The following is a 20,767-nucleotide window of genomic DNA, read 5'->3' on the forward strand; positions in this document are numbered from 1 at the left end:
CTCCATGAGAACGTGGTTAGATGCAGTGCACGCACAAAAAGCTGCTTACCAAGTAAAAAATCAGCTTTAAAAGCATATCTGTTTGCATGTAGAATGTAACAAAGAATGTAACCAAAATTCTTTTAACGGCAACCATCAAAAAAGGGGATTTTAAGGGAAATTCCTCCTGATCTCGGGTTCACGGATACCAAACCAATGTAAATTGGAGGGGATCCATTTCATTGTCGACGCAAGTTCAAGTCAAAAAGGAAAACCGTATTGTAATCAGAACTAACCAGATCTAACCTTGAATCAGGATTATATGAGAATAGTAAGAAGATCCTTGGAATCCGGATTGGGCTCCATGTTGTTAACACAGCATTTTAACCAGTCCTTCAAATGTCTCTATAGGTTTCTGTTAGCAAAGCCCACTTCTCCTTTAACAGTGCAGGCCTTTCCGGGGTGAAGGATGTTTAAACTCACACGCCGATGCCTCTCCGACACACATGAGTCAGATTTGTGTTCGAGCATCCAGTGAGATCTTAAAATAATGACGTGACGCCTGCGCTGCAGGGGCCGGGCGTGTTGAATTGAAATAGATCTGCTGGGTGTGACGCTGACAACACTCGGAGGAAATACTTATTTTACACTTCAAATTTCCACTAGATGGAAGATGTCGGATAAATAACCGGCTTAATTCTTCAGTGGCCTTCGCAGGTCTGCTCCATCACCTCATCGGGGTTTCCACCGCAGTCAACGAGCACCGTATCGGAGTGGCCTTGTCACACATTAAGCAAGGTCAGACACTGACGTCTGTATATTTTGGAAATGGAGGAATATTGTGAGCTGGCGTGTGCGTCGCGGCGTGCAAAGCTGTCGACTCACGATGAACCCGAGCTTCTTGTAGTCCCGGGTGTACATGGACTTTCTTTTCTCCATGCTGCCGCTGTTGTTGGGCTCGCACTCCACGTCGAAGGCAATTCTCCGTAGCTCGAAGATGATGTCCCTTTGAGCCTGTGCAAACAGAAAACAATTTTAAAAGTGCGTTTACTGGCCAACAGCCACTTTCTCAGCTGTTCTTAATCACTTGGCAAGCCCAGTAATAACTGCTTTTGGAACCTGATCAGGAACAAATTGCCCACAAGCTGTTTAATAAAAGATAAATGAATGTTTACTTGCAGCAGGTCTGGAGTTTTGCTGCAGGTAATATTATTCTGAGCTTAAACACATCACCATGTCTGCCTGCTTGTTATTCTACATTGTTAATGCGTGTCCAAAGAAAACAAAATCAAGGATACAGCGCTTTTTTGGCCATGACCAGGACACACTTAGTAAAGTTCAATGATGAGGAGTTTCAATTTGCTTTTGCAAAACAGAAGCAAACAAATATTTATCTACTGTTTAACTGATATATCCAATAAAGTGTATACTTGTATAAGTAGCTTTGGGATGTTTTTAGCATGGAATGCCCCCTGTAGCTTCTTGGCATGCAGATATCATGGGTTCTTTGCAAACGCAAGTGGCAAGACAATGAAGGAGCACCCAGAATATCTGCTTATATGAATGCAACTCGAGCTGAGACGCTACAGCAGCTCTTTCTGCTAAAAACATGGAATAAATCAAGGGAGCTGAATATAAATCATGTAAGTTGACTTTTCAAGCCAGGTTTTGGATTATCCCACACGAGCAGTATACAGACTGCTTAATCACTCACAGGGCGACCATTCATTTTATTCTTTGGGAGGGAGCTGTAAAGCTTTTTTTCCTTTCTGTGAAACTTTACAGGTGTTTCTGCTTAATAGCTATTTCACCACCTTTAATTAGCGGAGGATAACGCAGCTTCCATTTTGGAGAACTGAACATTTTGCTTGAACATTTAACACAAAGCCGCTTTAAACGTTTAAGCATCGCCCTCTTATTACAATATAGTTCCTGCTATTAAATCCACTCTTTGGTTTGTTAGTGACACGAGTCCTCGGCCCTCTCTCACCTGGTCCTGGGGGTCCATCTTGGTCATCATCCGGTCCTCCAGCAGGTTAAATGTGAGCACCTGCAGCACGTACAGCTGATGGGCCATCTCGTCGTTGATGGGTGTGGGGCTGCGGATCACGTTCTGCACGGTGTGAAGGGCAAAAGGAGCGTGGCGGTGGGAGGTTGAGAGCGGGTCGAAAGAAAAGAGGAAGACCGAGGCGAGGGGACCGAGGGGGTTGGAAGTGCAAATACAAAACGAGGGTGCGAAGACATGTTCTTGAGTTTGAAAGGTGAGACATGGATTTCGGAGTCAAAAATAGCAAGGGAGAGCACGAGGATTTGCAAGACAATGCTTGGGATTAGAAAGTGCAAGTAGGATACACAGGAGAGGGAGATATAGGATTTCACAGGACGGCGAAGAAAAGTAGAGGGCAAGCAAGTGGGACTGTGGCAGGGGTGGCGGGTGTTTTTTTCCATTCCGATACGACCCCAGTGGCTGGGATAACACCCGAACGGAGATGGAGGCAGACGCATACTGAGGCGAAGGGGACAGCTGGAGATATAAAGTGCAGGGTTTCTGCGAGACTCACGCTGAGGATGATGGAGCGGAGCTGTTTCTGGGCGAGGATGTGAGCCATTTCCTGCAGGGAGAAAGGCGAGGGGAGAGGGGAGCAACGTGACTTACATATACAAACAGGGTACATGCAGTCTTCGGGCTGTTTACATTAATATGAAGAAACTACCAGAGGTGTAGCTAAGCCACTGTTTTGAAGTCCTGAGTTCAGTTCCAAATATCACCGGGTGTGATTCTGGATGCCTTCTTTTTACAGAATGTATTCTTGTGTTGGTTTTCTTTTTTTTTATTATTTACCTTTTTGGTGACTTTTTAAAGGAATACTACTTTGTCGTTTTTGACTTCAAGTCTGTAACATCACAAGACTCGAATTTGAGCAAAGTCCCCGGTCATTTGGGTTTTAACTGAAGTGACTGAATGTCTCTTCAGTCAGACTCTAGTCCAAATCATGTGACTTGAGCCCACACCGCTGCAAAATACAAATAAACTGCAGCAAAACTGGGAAAAAAGGGGGGGGCAGGTTGCAAAAGTATATGAAAAAGAACATCGCAAATGATAGCACTTAGTCTAATTGATGGGCTAATTTTCCTCTACAGTGCAAACTACAAAGTGTGCTAATCAAGGGTGCACTTACTGTCAGGGGACAATTTAGGATGTCCACAATGTGCTCATCAAACTACCATACCGTGTGCAGCGAAGAAACAGGGTCAGAAACAGAGAGACAGAGAGGGTGAGTGAGTGAGGGAATGTGGAACAACAAAAAAAAAAAAAACCTGAGATGAGTTTAAAAAAAAAAAAAAAGAAAAAAAAAAAAAAGAAAAGAAATCCAGTCAGCAGTGCAGCTTGTGGAAGGAGGTAGGTGGGGGGCGGATCAGGACAGGAGAGTGGTGAGAGACCGGGGATCATTAAAGAAGCTTTTACCCCACACACACACTCACAACTGTCTGCGTTTCGAGACACGCCACTCGAAATATGGCCTTCCACGTTCATACTGTGTCGTCTGCTATCATTGAGGAAAAGAGCTCGACATGATGAAGGTCTGCTGTCAAACAACCTGCTTTAAACACTCTTCAAAACACATTCCGCTCCTGGACGAATGGAGACAACCTCACTTGGACAACCGAATTGCTCGACATTTCTTCCGAGCGAACACCTGAGCGAGTAGCAGTTAAGGGTTACAACTTTGGTCCGAACGGTGGGGAACTACAACAGCTGACTAAGTATGCGGGCGCACTCTGCTGCTGATTTCTGCATGGCGTGTCGTCGGCTTAGCATGCTGCATGGGAGGAAGCCTCGTGTTGGCATCATTCATTATTAAGGCACATCTCTGGGCCCTGTGGTGCTGATGCAGGGGATCGTGGGTATCGTACCGGGGCAGAGCGTGACAGAGGTGAGCTGCTGGGGATGAATTATTGGTCACTCTTTAAAAAGTAGAGAAGGGTGGAAATTAAAATACGTGGAAGATGGAGGGTGACGATCACAATAACACACTTATTTTGAAACAATGTTACAGCATAGAAATACAAATATAACAACAGACAGCATCATGAAATGTCATACAGTGACAATGTTTGTGCGTGTGAGTGCGTGCGTGTGTGCGTGCCGCCTTACCTGTCTCTTCTCCTCAGGAGCTTTGAGGAAGAGGGCGTTGATGACCGCGATGGTGTAGGTTTGAATGTCCTGGTCTGTCCTGCAGGTGGAAACAAAAGATCATCATCATTAGCCATAGGAGAAAACAGTTTATCATTGTTGCTCACATGGTTTTAATGGCATTTTTCGGTATGCAACACACAGAGGGACACACACACACACAGATCACACACTGCAGGTCCATCCGCTCACCCCTGAAGATGTGGGATGAGCTGTCCAATCGTGATCTCTTGCGCCACCTTGTGGTACAGGTCCTGGCTGTTGAGCACCATGGACTCCAGGATGGCCAGTGAGCGCTGCAGCACTGCCGTGTCCATGGCCGACTTGTTGACATAGCTGGCGATCTGAAGACGCAACAGAGTGGGACAAATCAAATAGTCTGTGTTTATCACAGTTTGTAAAAGGAGCTTTACGGACTAGTGCATACCACAAAAGACATGTAGGCTTTATTTACGACAGAGGGATTTATACGTTTTATTCTGCTTTCAAGCACCAGCAGCACAAATGCACTGATGTGACAGCAGAATTTCAAGTTCACTTGGCAGGATTTGTTCTCTTAGTTGCTTTTGAGCCAAGTTGATCCCGACAACAATAATATCTCTTACATGCTCTGGACTGAAATTTCATAGGAGATGCAAGTGGGAGCAAAGTTAGTGAGAATCTGGAAAAGAATGAACAGGATCCAAAATACAAGAAAAGCTATTTAACTAAATAGAATCTTCTCAATATGAAGAAAAGAAAAACTAGCACAAAAAAAAACTTGAGACTACTAATCAATCAACTAAATACAACTGGAATAAATCAGACCATAAAATAATGAAAAAAATATTAAAAGAAAAGTGGTGGGAGAAATGTAGCTGCTTCATATTAAATTGCATCTTAGAGTGAGATCAGAGTTGACATGCCAGTACTTTTCTGAATAAATAAATGAAATCCAAAGAAAACATTTTAAACACAAGACACTGAAAATGAAAGAGGAAAAAAAAAGCAAGTTTAAATGATTGGGGAAACAGATACACTTGCAAATGTGTCAACAGACACTAAACACAAAAGGCGTTTTCCAAATGCTGGTGTTTAAATATATGGCGTACTTGGCGCACTGTGTTTGACCTGTATGAATGCAGTAATAATGACAAGCGGATAAAACTAAAAATCATGGAGAATTAGCTCAACCCTACATTTTGTTACTACATTACCTCAGGATTGTAAATATAATCAGAGCCCTGTTCAGTGAGGTGTTATTTGGCTGACCTTTTTGATGAAAGCCACAGAAAACGTGTCCCAGGAGACGATGCCGTGGTCCATCAGCTCCACAAAGGCCGTAAGAGTGAAGGACAGCAGGTCGCCAAAACTAGGATCAACACAAACACACACACATACACACACACACACGATAGGAAACTTCTCTCCTGGCAAATGGGCAGAGTGTGTAGCCGCAAAGCCCAGATGGCTTGGAACATAAAGAGAAATGAGCAGCCAGCGGAGAAGAACAGGGGAGCGGGACAGAGGAACATAAGTCCGACGCCGACACCAGACTGGTTGGAAGGAAAGGCAGGAAAAACAAAAGTGGTTTGCAGCGCCGTGCACACAGAAGGGTCTTGGAGAGACAGCGGGGGCCGTCAGAGGGCCAGCGGTGGCCGGGCAGCGCAGAGCAGGAGTCAGTCAGGACCGGAAAGCTACATCATGAGAGTGAAATCATGCAGCTACACAAAGATTAACCACGCTGCCAGAATCACAGGAGGCAAAGCGTCACTTGACGGAGCGGTTTCATCCCAGGCTCATCGCAGGCCCGACTTCACCACTAATCATTCATGACTCGGAGTCAGCGATGAAAGAAGTTTCAGCAGCATTTAACTTACAAAACAAATACCGCGGAGTGACTCTTGGCTGTAACCAGAGCGTCGGCTGATTCATGGCTTCGATCGGTTCTACAATGCTGACCTCTGCTGTCTAATGTTTGCACAATCAGGAGGTTCCTCGCAAACCTAACGAAAAGCCTGTGGCTATAGATCGGCCACATTGCAACGTGTTTCCGTTTCACTGTCCAAGATTGTTTAAAGCGATTTCTCCAAGGAAATCAAAGGTAGTTTGTATAAGTCCTCAGAGTAAACCCTTGCTGACTTTAAGGCAATTTGTCAGCAGATTCTTTCTCGACCACAAGTGCATTGGGGGCGAGGACGTGTCGCGACAACTGGTCTTTGCTCGGGAAGCCCTGTTCTTGAATGTTCTCTTTAATGTTCCACATATCGATGCATATACGTTTTTTTTTTTAAAAGAACATACTGGAATTTTGATCATTTTCCAATTCAAAAAAGAAATGCAACCGATAAACTGGATGAATCTACTTCACACAGACAAATTAAAGACAACAGGGAGCGTCATGGGTCGGCATTGCTGCATGTTCAGTGATTAGTGAAGAGCCGACTGCAGATTCAGTGACCTACAGTTGAAAGATGGAAGAGGCTTATGCAAAAGGGCGCTGGGCTTTTTAACTGACGCGGACACGGAAGGATGCTGATAGTGGGAGAGAGGCAGAATTATAAATAGCATGAGAAGAGTCACTCATTGATGGATGACGTTCCTGTGGCAATGGAATCTACTGGCTAATGATGTTAAAGAGAAGGTGAAGTGGTGAGGGAAAAAAAAAAAATCCCTTACCGGAACCCCACACCTTCAAGACAACCAAGATTTAATTCATGGAGGAAGGAGCTCAAAGAAATAAGATGTTTACTTAAGTCCAACAGTTAACCGGTGAAGAAAATAGACTGTTTATTGATTATTTCGGTTTTCACTGTTTGAATTAAATCTTGGTCTCCTTTCAGCTGATGCACTGAACAAATAATTTCATTTTGTTGCCCAAAACCACATGCAGAAAGTAAAGTGGAAGCCTGAAAGCCAGTTATTGACACGTGATTTCCCATAAGGCACTGGGCCACAGTCTTAATCATGCAGACATGGCCAGCAGGTTAGCGACAGCTTGATGTTACCCTTCTGAGGGGCGGGGCTTACCAGGGCTTCATTATCTTCTGTAGTTTCTGATACCGCCTGCAAAGATTTGAGAAACTTTGGAGTCAAAGGAATGAAACAGTCAAAGGAAACCATTTGGTGGAGCAAAAACACAATGAGACATTACCTGTGAGAGAAACCATGGGAAACTTAATTAATTCATCAGGGTCCATTTCTTCTAAAATGTGCTTTTCTTTTTTTTTTTTCATCAAATTAAACACCGGGTATAAACAAAATAATAATACGGTAATAAAATTCTGCTTGGATAAAAACATTGAAATAACAATGTTTTCTTTTTCAAGTGTAAATGTATGCAAATAACAAAAATCTGATAATGTCAGTCATACTGCTCAGCCCTGATTTTTTTTTCCTTCTTTTAAACCACTGAGGAAAAAGCAGACTATTTTGAAGTGAGAATAATGGCGGCTGATACACAGCCTTCCGAGATAATTCAATCGAAAGTCGGCTCCGAGCTTTAGAGTTAGTGTCTACGGCTCACACATGGCTGGACTCTCTGTTCCTCCTAATCTGAACTTTTCTCCGTTTGACTGTCATTTGAAAACCGGCCTGTCTATCCTCTCACACGTCCCGATACGCCCTGACACCTTCACTCCTGTTTAACCTTCCACTCTGGGAAAAATAACAAAAGTCCTCAAGTCCCCTCTCTGGAAGCTGGAACATCCCGGAGCAGGAACAGAGCCGTCCGGCTTCATCTCCCCTTTGAGACATTAATTATGGTTATGTAATATGGAGAGGATGTATTCAGACGCTTCTCTCTTGTGGTTACCTCATATTCTGACTATCATGGTTATTATGGACTGTTGCTGTCTGCCTGTAAGTCTCACTTTCAGGAAACATTTCAAAAAGACTTTGTGACGAGTTGGTTTCAGACTGATAAGGACACTTTTCAATAACATTGCTGGGGTTTGAATCGGGTCACATGGCCCTGAACGCGCAGGTAAAATATGATGTCATTCAGTAGAGGTGGGAGCCTACAGTTCACCACGAAAGATTTTTAAATATTTATTTTGTGACATCTGTAAGTATATCTACGTTTTAAAGTGAAGCTGAATTGGCGTCGCACGGAGTTGCCGCATGTCTTAGATCCTCGTCTTGTGTTTCTATTCTATTTTAAATAGGGCATGAAGTTTTACCTAGTTTGTTTTTATTTTCTCTGTAATCTTTGTATGGCATCCAAGTTAAGACTGTGAGATCATACATATTTCGTTGACAAATCTACAGGGAGCATTGTTGACATGTGTTTCTTTCATTTGAATACAAAATTTACATTAAAATGTGATCATATTGATTGTACAGTGACAAAAAATATATACAATCAAGCACAATGAAAGTTTTAGCACCAAAGTCTATTACCATGCCTTCCTGCTAGAAGTATTAGGTTTGTAATGGTGATAAAACAACACTAATACTACTAGCAAAAAGGAGTCAGTGAGTGGGTCCCTATAGAACAGCAGTGAGGAACCTATGGCTCGCGAGCCACATATGGCTCTTCCTGTGACGGTATATGGCTCCCATGCAATTTTGAGTTGAAAAAAAAAAAAAAAAAAAAAATCAGTTTTTGAACTGATTTTAAAATACTTGTGATATGTCTTCATAATGCTGTGTCATATTTCACGGATCACCCGTTAGTCGGGTCGGGAACCAATGGCTCCGAGCACATGCGGGTCATTGTGAAGGCGAAGAAATCAATTTTATCATAGCCAACTAGTTTATCCGCTTTAACCCTTGTAACGGAAAAGATGGCAAAAATGAAAAAAACAATTATTACCACGCACTCAAGGCCGGGTGGACAGAGGAATTTACATCTGGATCTGCGCTATGACTAATATGCAATGATCAAATTGCATCGATGAAACGGTCGACGGCACTTCGAACATATCCATGCAGCACCAGAGGTCGCATTAAAAGTAAGACATACCGGTAATTAATTTATTATATGTTAAAAATACTATATGGCTCTCAATGAAATATATTAAGAATTTTTTGGCTTCTATAGCTCCCAGTAAAAAGACTCCTGCCCCCTGCTATGGAAGCTGATCGGACTGTAGTTTACTAAAATGGCCGATAGAAGGCGCCCTCTGCCGCGCCGCCCCAGCAGCTGGAGTCTGCCAGCTGATTTCCACATGAAAACAATGGAGCATCTCTGGCAGCAGCTTTGGATCTCAGCGGCTCTGCCCTTCAGAGGCTCCGGATCTGAGACTTGAATAATTACAGCGTCCTGAGTTGGCTTGCAGGAGTGCTATCGAGTGTGTGTCTGTGTGTTAGACTGCATTTAAGACACTGATACATATCGCAGTGTGTGCGTGCACGTGTGTGTTTCATAAGCTCCTTATGTTGAGATGAAAATGCTTGCTGCAGTGCCTCTCTCTCTCACTCCCCCGCAACAGCACACACAGACACACAATCCAAAAAAGTTTCAAACTCTTCACAGCTAAATAAATGACTTAAATGGAATCTAAATGAAAAAGGGTTTCATAAAAGAGTAGGGAGCAGAAGGGCAAGTAGAGGATGGACCGGGGTCATGATGTGCTAATTTGAGTTATATAAATGGTATTCAAAAATGAGCAATAACATGAAGAGGGCTAAATGATTCCCTCTCAAACGGCAAGAATGCTTCCTCGTTCGCAGAAACAGGAGAGCTGAAGGAGACCTCTCTTGTTGGATTAAATAACCGAGTGGCGCTCAAATTTCCAACAGTTCGCTGACTTTATGTGAGGCTCATCAGGGGAGGGTTTTTCCATTGAAACGGTTTATGAAATTCACTCAAGGGCGGTAGTGTGAGTGTCTGTGTGTGTGTCGGAGTGACATGGTCAAACTTTAAATCCTGAATCTGCTCTGAAAGTCACAGTGCGCTTGTCTGTAACAGTCTGGATCTAAAGCGAGGACACAAAAAGCATTAACTTATGTCACTAAATGTGTTGAGAAGCTTCATGGTGCTGAATATAATCCAAAGGCATCTATCTATTGCTTAATTCTACTTTATATATTTAAAAATATATTTCAATTTCATATGCTTATCTGTCCTAAAATGGTTACTGGATAAAGGGAGAGCTTATTGCAGAAATAGACACACTTCGTTGAAAAGAGTGATTTGTTTAAGTATATTATTTGTTGAACGAGTGACAATTTTTTGTTACACGTTATGTTTCCAATTAAACTCAGCTCTGGTGGTTGTTTTTCTGTTTGATAGGCGATGACCTTGTTTACGATACAAGCGGGCCACCTTTTAATTCCCCGTTTTGCTCTTGGTTGAAAAAGATGACTCATGAGACTTGAACGAGGAGAAAAAAAAAAAAATGAACATGTAGTTGATTTCTGCCTCCTTTCCAGTTTGCTTCAAGTCCACTGGCAATCTGTTTTCACATGCACACACACACACACCCAATGTCCAGCTCAGCGAGAAATATTCTGTCTGTAACCTTCAGGTGATAAGCTCTCCAGGGACCCCAGCCCTGATGCTACAATATGTTTCTGGATGTGTCGAGCGGCCTGAGGCAGAGGGGTTGGGGGGGGTTGATGGGGTTTGCGCCTCACAGCTGGATGCAACATCAACTTTCTCGTATTTTTATTCAGAAGGTCCGGCTTTTATTTACTCTCTATCTCCCACACTCTTAGTTGCTTTCCGATGCCCTCTGCGAATAACATCCACTTTTCAGCGAGTAATGTACGCGGATGTCAAAACAGATACCCGTCGATATGCTGGAATCTGTGTGTGGCGGACACGCAGATAGATTTAGACACCGGGCTGAGGGGGAGCTGGCAGAAAATAACACCACCGATATATCATTCAAAGTACAGTTATATGTGCAGGCGACTGGAGAGGGAAAATTGCGTTATTCTGGCCTTGGCCAACACTAAGTTTAGCTCAGTTGTGCTACATCACAGGGTGTGGAGGCGTCGGCCCTCCAGGTTGAAAGAGGATGTAGTTGGTGTTGATACAAGGTTGCATATTAATGTTATGGACCGTCTCGGAGACCGGCAACTGAGCCCATTTTTCCATGAAAAATGGCTAAAATCTAGGTGAGCTCCTTCAAGCTGCAAAGCTAACAGTAGCTCCTGACACCTTCCTCTGGAGGCTGGATTGTATATCTGTAAATATCTCCTTTTTCTCTAGTGCACCATGCCCTTTCCTAAGTCGGAATAATACTTATCTAATAAGGAGCGCATCATCCTCAATATTTGCTTCCATGTGTGAACAAGCAGACATGAATTTAGGGTTCTTAAACGTGCACATATCAGCACATCTCTCTCAATCTGCCTGGAAGAAAGAATTTAATACGTGTATTGTCCAGGACTACAGATGGAAAGCTATGAGCTACAATCTGGTACAAACGTCTCTGCCTCTGTCCTTAATGTAATTGTACAGTGTCCTAATAAACTTCTAAACAAAATAATCATTCCAGTGTTTGTAAGTGTATAAGTGTGCACTTATATACTGGGTTCTAGTCGTAGGAAAACTACTGTGGACAGAAAGCCTGAGTTTTACAGTCTTTTGGCAGCAATTCCTCGACAGTGATGAGAATATGAAGAACATAGGTCCAAGATGGCGGGCTCCTCTTATGAAAACCACGGACACAGATTTCCTTGGCAAGTGTTGCCTTTGGGTTACGCATGTGGGAAGTTACGGGGATGTGGAATTGAATTTATCACACAATGAGAAATTAGAGACATACTGGAGGATGTCTGGGACGGAACGGCCCACTTACTCAGTTCCGCTCTCCACCATCTGAGTGAGAAGAGAGATGCCATCTAGGTTGATGAACTCTTGGGCGAAGGTGATGTCCCTTGAGGCGTTTGCTAGGTCCTTCAGAGACTCAAGCTTGGCGTCCATGCTGGACGACTGGATCCGCTCGTGCAGCTGGAGCGCAGTCAGGTACTGGAGAGTGAAGCAGAACATCCAGGTTAATAGACATCTAAACATCTGCACATCAGAGATGATTGAAAGAGCAAAACAAAAAAAAAAAAGACAAAAAAAAAAACGGGATCTCACAGCAGAGTTGGTCAAGCGCAGGATAGATCCATTCTTGATGTCGTTGCGATTCTGTGGAGAAGGAAAAACACACAGGCAGACATTTGGGGTACTTGAGTCACATGAGTTTGAAGCCTTCATGCTTAACCTAGAAATCCAAACCTTCTCGGTGATGTAGCAATTGGTCGAATCAGCGATTTGCAGAGCAAAGTTTTCATGGTTCCCCAAGGACCACCTAAACATCAGTGGACAGACACAACGCATTACAATTTATATTAAAAGTAGAGATGACTTGTTTTATTTTATTTTTACTTCACGCACACACACGGGCACACACACTCACCCCTCACAGACTTCTTTAATGATAGCTGAGAGAGGCTTTTTCTGTGGAGAAAAGGAAAGATTACATTTACCTCATGTGATGAGGTCCGGTTCCTAAAACAACATCAGACATTGAGCAGGCAGCAATTATTTTATACTGCAGGAGTGGAACAACGGCAGGCCTGTATTTATCCGGACGGCCCACCGCTGCCGCGTCATTTCGTCCATCATCGCATTGAACTCTTTGAACATCAGAATCAGTGACTTTCAGCAGTAGGACTCTGACTCGAACTCTACAATTGTACTTAAAGCCTTTGCAGTAGTTGTGCCTTACCTCAAGAACCTATGTGCCCCTTTGAATGTTAAACTTATGTCAAATCATTTCACAATGAAAGAAATTCAAGAAAAAACAAACAAACACCATTCTATTCAAATATTTCAATTGATGCCGTTTAAAAAGAAATATGCAAAAACATTTGCTTGGCAGACATAACGAAATTAAAACCTTGACTTTAAAGGAATGCACTTGGGACCTTTTAATCAACACAAAGACCTCGTTTCCAGTCATTCTAAGGCCTTGGACAGATTTTAAGGATTGGCAGATACCTAAAATTTGGTAAGAACAGGTTTAATGTTTTTGTAAGCATTAATCCAAATAAACTATTCATTCTTTCATTATCTATACCATCTACTCTCCATTCAGGCTCCAGACCCCTGCAACCCTATCTCAGCTGCCAGTGTGGACGTCAGATGCTAACAAAGCCACAAATAGATACTGCATCTATCTATCTATCTATCTATCTATACGCATGCACGCACACGCCCACACGCCCACACACATCTGGTTAATTTATGGTCTCCAATGAACTGAAAAGCCCCCTGTCAGCATTGAACCAAAGACCTGACCACTATCACTGTGCCACCACTTGGAAACTAGTTAGAAAATAATCAATCACAATTTTAAGTATTTGTTTGCTTTTACACCCGGACTCTTAATTAAATTTTGCGCTCCCAGATTAAACGCTTAGCATGCAGCGCTTTCAGTGTGAAAGTGAATATTTTAATGATGTAAAGAATCTTAAGCGGTGTGCCTCCATCACTGCTGCAGGGACGACTTTATGCCATTTATTCAAGTCCAATATTGATACACACCTTGACAAATGTGCTTACCCCCCCTAAAGGCAGAGACTTTCAGTTCAGTTTCACTACACTGATGTGGTCTTTTTTACACACATTCTTCCACCAAGAGAAGTGATTTGTCAGCACCTTTCAAAAATTACGTTTACAGTGCAAAAACCTGAACACAAGAGGAGGTGACGGAAAATCTGAGTACAGTCATGCATACATACATACATACATACATACATATACACGCACACAAATATATCTATATATATATATACATATATATATATACACACACACACACACACACACACACACACACACACACACACATATATCAAATTGATAAGGACAAGGAGGATGGTGAGGAAAGAGAATATAATCTCTTGAAAAGATCTTTATAAAAATTACTGCGCAAAATGTAATATAAGCAAAAACAGACAACTGCATTGCATTTCTTTATATTTCGTTTCAAACACTGGAGAAATTGAAAGTCTGAAGTGATGAGTTGTTGACAGTGGGTGGATTTCCTGATCCCCTCCAGCATGTCTTTGCTCAAATGATAAACTAGTTCCTTCAAGTCATTTTAAATCTCTTCAAGAAACTAATAAACTGGGCCTGTGTTTGTGTGTGTGTGTGTGTTAATTTGGCTCTGACTTTTTATGTCTATTTTGTTTAACTGCTTTTCAGCTTTACTATCACTGTTTTTTATTACAATTGGTAGTTTTTGGTTATTTTGGGGTGTTTTCTATTCCCTTTGCTGTCTGTGCAACTTTTACATTTTATTGTTTGAGCTACAATTGGGGTTTCAAGGGTGAGGATGGTGAAGTTTCTGCCACATTGATCAAACTAACCATAGTTTTCAGGTTAGATGAGGGTCACTCTTACATAAACAACTACATTTTGTGTGTGTATATATATATAGATATATTTGTGTGCGTGTATATGTGTATATATATATATATATATATATATATATATATATATATATATATATACACACACACACACACGCATATACATGTATACATACACAGGACTATCTCAGAAAATTAGAATATTGCGATGGAGTTCTTTATCTTCTGTAATGCAATTACAAAAACAATAATATAATACATTCTGGATTCATTACAAATCAACTGAAATATTGCAAGCCTTTTATTAGTTTAGTATTGCTGATTATGGCTTACATCTTAAAAAAAAATCAAAAATCCTACCTAAAAATATTAGAATACATTGAAAAAGTGATGTTTGTTTTTTTAATTGCATTACAGAAGATAAAGAACTTTATCACAATATTCTAATTTTCTGAGACAGTCCTTTATATCAATGAAAATAAAGGACCTTGACAGAATAAAAAGAAATAACATCTGATGGTTAATGTCTTTGTACCTTTTTGCGCATTTAATTATTCAGTGGGTTTATTAATGTGTTTTAAAAAATAGTAGAGAAATTATTAAAATGAAAAATGAAATTACATAAAGAAGCAAATTATTCTGAAAATTAGCAACAAAATTCAAACTACATATGCATGACTGTATGCAAAGTTTATAACTGGAGGAGAACTTTAAAGAGGGGATTCGGTCTGCGCCAAGCATACTTTGGTTGCATGCAAGGAGAACTGAGACAGCGGGAGAGTCTCGTGCATCTGGATGTGGTCTTTACACACTTCAATATGTTGATCTCTAAGCCGCCAGCGTTCGCTTGAGAGACGACGCATTGCAGTGACGGAGATTTACTGAAAGGAGATCGGGTTGGCAGGATGGTGGGCATGTGTGACAGGAAGAGAGGAGGCGCGCAAACAACAGGAACAATGGAAGATAAAAGAACGTGGAAAATGCGCAAATGGGATGAGTTGAAGGGGAAAACATCAAACACAGCGAGGGGGAGAAGATAATAGAGTGTAACACAGTTGCCCGAGCATATGTGTGAGTGTGTGTGTGTGTTTAAGGAAGTTGTTTCCACCTGATGATGTTGCTAGTTTTAACCTGTGTTTTCAGAATATGGCAAATATTATGACCGTTATAATCATCACTGTGGGGGGTCAGGGGGTTGCGGACCCTTCCCTTTCTTACAAATTCAAATGCACTGTTTTATTCCCTCATTAATACGGTCCTTATTGAAGTGCAAACTGAAGCCTATTAATTAGCTGCTCTTTATTGTCAGGTCTCAGAGTATTAATTTATCACTCATAATGTAATCTGAAATTACTGCTTTGATGCACATCAGTCATTTCTTCAAAAGGGTTTGGAGCCTCACAGTCAAATATTCCAGTGCTAGAATAGCATACTGTCCTTGATATGACTTTTAATTTCACGGTTTTTCGTAACATGTACACCGCTCTTTTCACTGACCTCCAGTAAAGTGGGTTCCTGCCCCCGCCCCCAGAGCAAAGGGATTCTTTTTTCAACGTGCTTTTCCACACTTGAGTGTGCGGAAATCAACTAGTGGAAGAGCAACCAACAAGTATGTTTGTTTAAAGAGTTCATTCCAGATGAAGCCTTTATGACTAGTAGCAATGGTGCACCTACAAACATGTTAGCGCCTGAATTAAACAAACCACTTTGTTCAGTGTTGGCAAGTTTAATCATGGGTTTTCTTAGTTGAATTTATTTGAATGTATCTTCGTTGAAACTTCCCTTCCCTTTTCCCCCTCATTCATGAATTAAGACGGTGGTGAGACCAGTTTGGTTTAGAGACAGTGGCTTAGAGGAAAAAGACAGGATACAGAGCTCGAGGGAGCAGAGCTGAAGATGTGAAGGTTCTCAAGTTTTCCAGGTCATGGTGAATTGCTGTTGAAATCTTCTTGTTGTGGCAACTGGACTTGAATTTCTTCACTTGAAGTTATTTTCACCCTTTATCTGAGAGGCTTCCTCAGTTCAGTTCAGTTCAGTCGAACTGAACAAGCTGAACTGAAACGACTTCAGGTGAATAAATTCAAGTCCAGTTGCTGCAGGAAGACTGGATAGGATCAGGATGGAGTCCATCAGAGGGACGACACACATCAGAGGTTCTGGAGATAAAGTCAGACTGAGATGGTTTGGACTTGTACAGGACGTGAACATATTGGCACAAGGATGCCAAGGTTGGAACTGCCAGACAAGAAGTCTGGAGGAAGACCGAAGGGGAGATTTATAGATAGAGTGCAAGAGGACATGAAGTTAGCTTGTGTTGGATTTGAGGATGCAGAGAACAGGGTTCAATGGAAGATGATGATTCACCGTGGCGAACCTTGAAGGGAACAGCTGAAAGGATGAGATTTATTCATTTGCGCATTTCTTCAGGTACGTGTGCATGACACTCTTACAATTACATGTGAATTCCCAGTCCACTCCTTCATGATGCAAAGCCTGTGGCTTTCAAGTTAATTCTAAAATTAAGTTAAAATAGAGTAAAAGAAGAAAAACAGTCCTTACTCCTGGGTGCTCTCCTGCTCTGATGACCGCTGCCTGTACGCTTCCATCTTATCACTGTCATTGTGAGGCAGGCAGACATGCTGCCTTTTATCCCACAGGAGTTAAACCACCTCCGCTATCTCTTCTCCCACAGCCTCGTCCTCTCCTTTATCATTACCACCTTTTTACACCAACTATCATACATCCTCTTACTGCACTCCAGCAAGGAGTGCAAATTACATTTCACGTTTCGCATCCGGAAAATGCGTGTAGTGGTGGATTCTAGCATCAGGCTAGCAGAAGAGCTGCGAACGAAGCCGTAAACAAACTCATCGAAGAATCTTGTCGTAGCAGCTTGACTTGGTCGATTTCTTGACGACATTTGAAGAAGTTTTCGAGGGAAGACTCTAGGTTGAGGCAAACATCTTCAAGAAATTGGCAAAGTCCGGTTGTCACAGGATTTATCAATGAGTAGCACGACTGGAGGACTGAGGATCAGCGCTGACATGCAGTAAACAAGCTTCTCCAAACGCCAGAGAAAAGGCTCCGTTTGACTAAAAACAGTCTCCCGGAGGAGATCCATAACAATAGAACCTGACAAACACTTGGTTTCAGATCATTTCACTGGGTGGATCCATTTCTTTGAATGAATTTGAATCGGTCAGTGGGTGATGGCTGATGATCGCCAAAGCAAAGAACTTCTCTGATCAGCTGCCGTGTGTTAAATATTGCATTATTTCATTCTGTAATGTATTTTCAGTTTCCTAACTTATTTGGTCTAATGTGACCAAAGGCGGCAGGTCATCCGAGTCCAACCATTATAGAACTGATATAGAACTTCTGACGCTAATACTGAAGCCACATTCGAGCTTCTTCCAGTTGTCATTTCATTAACATCCAGTGATGGTAATATGCTTAAGCCCAGTGTCAGACCCATTGATTTTAACATCAGCTCCAATTTTAAACTTAATTATATGGTTTATAGGCTTAAAGGAAGTTGGATTGAAGACTCCTGGACTTTTAAATGTCAAATAAGCTAAGCTTATCATCATCAGGTCTAGTGGGTTGTTTTTCCATTTATTGAATATAGCGCTCATATAACAACATTACTACTATAAATGATGAAATGCGTATCACGCATATGCTGCACAGGGACATACAACACTTTACACAGATGGAAAACTCATGAGTCTTCATTTCATCTGCTACTTGTTGTGGTGCTGGGGCAGGAAGCTGAGGAGCCCAGAATAAACCCTGGCAGGCCCAGGGAGAACATAGAGGAGTAGAAAGGCCCAAGTCAGCCACCAGAATCAAAATTGGAACCTCCTCGGTGTGAATGCTAAGGACCGTCCTGCAGAACTGCCCCAACATGTTCAGACAGAAATTAAAACAGCAAGTAAAATGAAAAGTTTAATTTGCCTTGATTTATCACTGGGTGGTGACAATGAAAATCCTGTAACAATTTCCAACAATGGACGATCAGACAAAATTTGATTAATACATCTCCCCGCCTTAATACCGCTTCACAAAGAGCTCTGAAAAGTGAGTAAATGACAAGAACTACAACAGGGCATCCAGCTGCATGTCAACACCCCATCAAAGCCTGCTTGCCTTAAATTCCTTTGCTTGTTCCTGCTGAGCCCTTTCACAACTTGTACCTAATCCCCTGCGTTCTTGTGCAAATGCTCCTCACCAATGACGATTTCAGAGGAAGCCAAATAAATAAATCACACACGACTTGATTTATGCACATGAGCGCACACAAATGCAGAGGAGAGACGAAACAAACTTATAAACACACACATTAATCTACATGCGCGCGCACACAGAAAGAGAAACAGAGAGAGTGAGAGAGAGCGCGAGAGCTGTCAGCACATGCATGCTCAAAAAGAAACATCCCCACACTATTTCACTTATTTGCACCTTTACCAACATCCAACAACAACAAAAAGAAAACGTGGCGAAAAAGAAATGCACACACTTCTAACTGTAGCCCACTCATTGCATGACAGAGAGTCATATGCTGCTGCGGGGCCGATTGTGCAGGGGTGGGGGGGGGGATTGGGGTTTGGGGGGCGAGTGGGGGAGGAAGAGGAGGAGTGAGACGCATGGTGGGGGCTTAATGTGAGATTCACAGTAACAACAAAAGAAGGGGGTGTGGGGGAGAGTGTTGGGGGGTATGAGAGTGAAAACAAAGAAGGACAAGAAGGAGAGAGAAGGAGGAGGCGGCAACAAAGAAGGAACAAGAGGAAGTTGACAGCAAGCGTAAGTGTGTCTGCGTGAAGGGGTGCAGTTACACGGCTTAAAACTAAACTGCATTTCATTCTTCAGGCGGAGTTGGAAAGTTGATCCTGCAATTAACTGGACATGTCAAATGTATATGGTTCAAGGTTTCATTGAGGCTCCATTGGGAGGGTCAGCCATGGTTCTGGTTGCCACGGTGACTCACAAATCATTAGACCATCAGTGAGTCACCTATACAGAGAGCATACCATTTTACACACTGTTCATGTGATCAAATTATGGTAACAGTAAAAATGCTCTGCCAGTGCAGGGTTAGGGCGTGTGTGTGTGTGGTGCGCACACACACACGGCGCTGACTGCTAAATCCATTCATGTTGCAGTTTATTAAGTATGATAAATGCTTGCATGGTTTTTATCCATCATTCTCACGCTCCCTCTTTCTCCCACTGATTTTCACTACGAGATCCATGGACTGTTGACTCAGCCTATTGACCAGCCTGTGTTTACACCACCTTTTATTAGAACGCCTCCATCAACTGTGGAGAAAGGTGCAAAAAAGAAGCCAAGGTGTCATCGCATATTCACTAAATCATTGTTTCCTCTGCAGACCCCTGAATCTTCCTCTTTTTCCTCTTGGCTGTTCCCTTCAGGGGTCGCCACAGTGAATCATCTGCCTCCACCTAACCGGCAATCATCTGCCTCCATGTCAGCTCTGCAGACCCCCGTGTGTTCTGAGTAAATCTTAACCACTTGTCTTGATCAGCCAATTCAGCAGAATGACTTCAAAATAGTATTACAAATATTGCAATATTTCCACATCTTATTGGAGACACTCAATGTCCAGCATTAGTTAGAATTTTGGTAGTAAAAGGGGGTCGACCACCAGTCTGATCCCATCCATACATGCAAAGCACATTCCTCTATTTTAAATCAAATCATATTTATCAGAAATAAACAAAAAAAGAAAAAACACCAGCATTTAAAATCCTTATTTACATATTCATTATAACGGTTTACTGAAAGACGAAACAGAATTATGTGTCGTCAGTTGCTGAATCAAGGAGATGTTTCCAATCCAATTATCAATACATCCACTTCTAAACAAACAATACGCTGGATTTTTCCCGCATTGCTCTGTCTACGTTTCATACTATCAGCAGTGAGTCTCTCAGAAATCAGGGTCCTATTTACTTAAAATAATCCACGGGCCCTGTCGTCTGCAGTTTCACTGGGAACAATTTTTTTTAATTTTCATTTTATTTATTTTCAACCAAACTTTGCTTTGCCCCCAATCAAAAACTGCTCATAACAAGGTCTGTTATTATTCTGAGTAACTGGGTCATGATTTCTGGAAAGCAGCGCTGCTATGAATTGTCTGGCGCTTTGAGACCGCGAGAACGCCACCCAGCGTCGTCGGAGTCGACTATTTATGGCCGGTGCCTGCGACACCGCACTTGCACCAGACTGATCTCGAAGGATAAACAGCACTATGACTGAGAGGAAAATCTAATT

The 20,767-nt window shown here is 42.2% G+C and overlaps 1 protein-coding gene across 11 annotated transcripts in view; it reads right to left on the reverse strand.

Moving 5' to 3' along the window:
- The window catches only part of elmo1 (engulfment and cell motility 1 (ced-12 homolog, C. elegans)), a 113,412-nt gene that overhangs the window by 51,345 nt on the left and 41,300 nt on the right, over positions 1-20,767 (reverse strand). For 8 of the 11 annotated variants that reach the window (XM_086177837.1, XM_086177839.1, XM_086177838.1 and 5 more), the window contains 12 exons: positions 12,514-12,554; positions 12,333-12,405; positions 12,192-12,242; positions 11,908-12,077; positions 7,184-7,219; positions 5,426-5,525; positions 4,367-4,518; positions 4,136-4,214; positions 3,159-3,200; positions 2,541-2,591; positions 1,970-2,092; positions 865-993 (listed from right to left, as the gene is read on the reverse strand). In XM_086177837.1, the coding sequence (XP_086033963.1) occupies positions 865-993; positions 1,970-2,092; positions 2,541-2,591; positions 3,159-3,200; positions 4,136-4,214; positions 4,367-4,518; positions 5,426-5,525; positions 7,184-7,219; positions 11,908-12,077; positions 12,192-12,242; positions 12,333-12,405; positions 12,514-12,554 (1,047 nt within the window). The remainder of the gene's footprint in view (positions 1-864; positions 994-1,969; positions 2,093-2,540; positions 2,592-3,158; positions 3,201-4,135; positions 4,215-4,366; positions 4,519-5,425; positions 5,526-7,183; positions 7,220-11,907; positions 12,078-12,191; positions 12,243-12,332; positions 12,406-12,513; positions 12,555-20,767) is intronic. The other 3 variants (XM_086177846.1, XM_086177847.1, XM_086177848.1) reach the window with 3 other exon arrangements.

Source organism: Fistularia commersonii, chromosome 30 (assembly GCF_037954325.1).
Source record: "Fistularia commersonii isolate RoL2024-O1a breed Wild chromosome 30, RoL_Fcom_v1.0, whole genome shotgun sequence".
In the NCBI taxonomy this organism is placed as follows: Eukaryota; Metazoa; Chordata; class Actinopteri; order Syngnathiformes; family Fistulariidae; genus Fistularia; species Fistularia commersonii.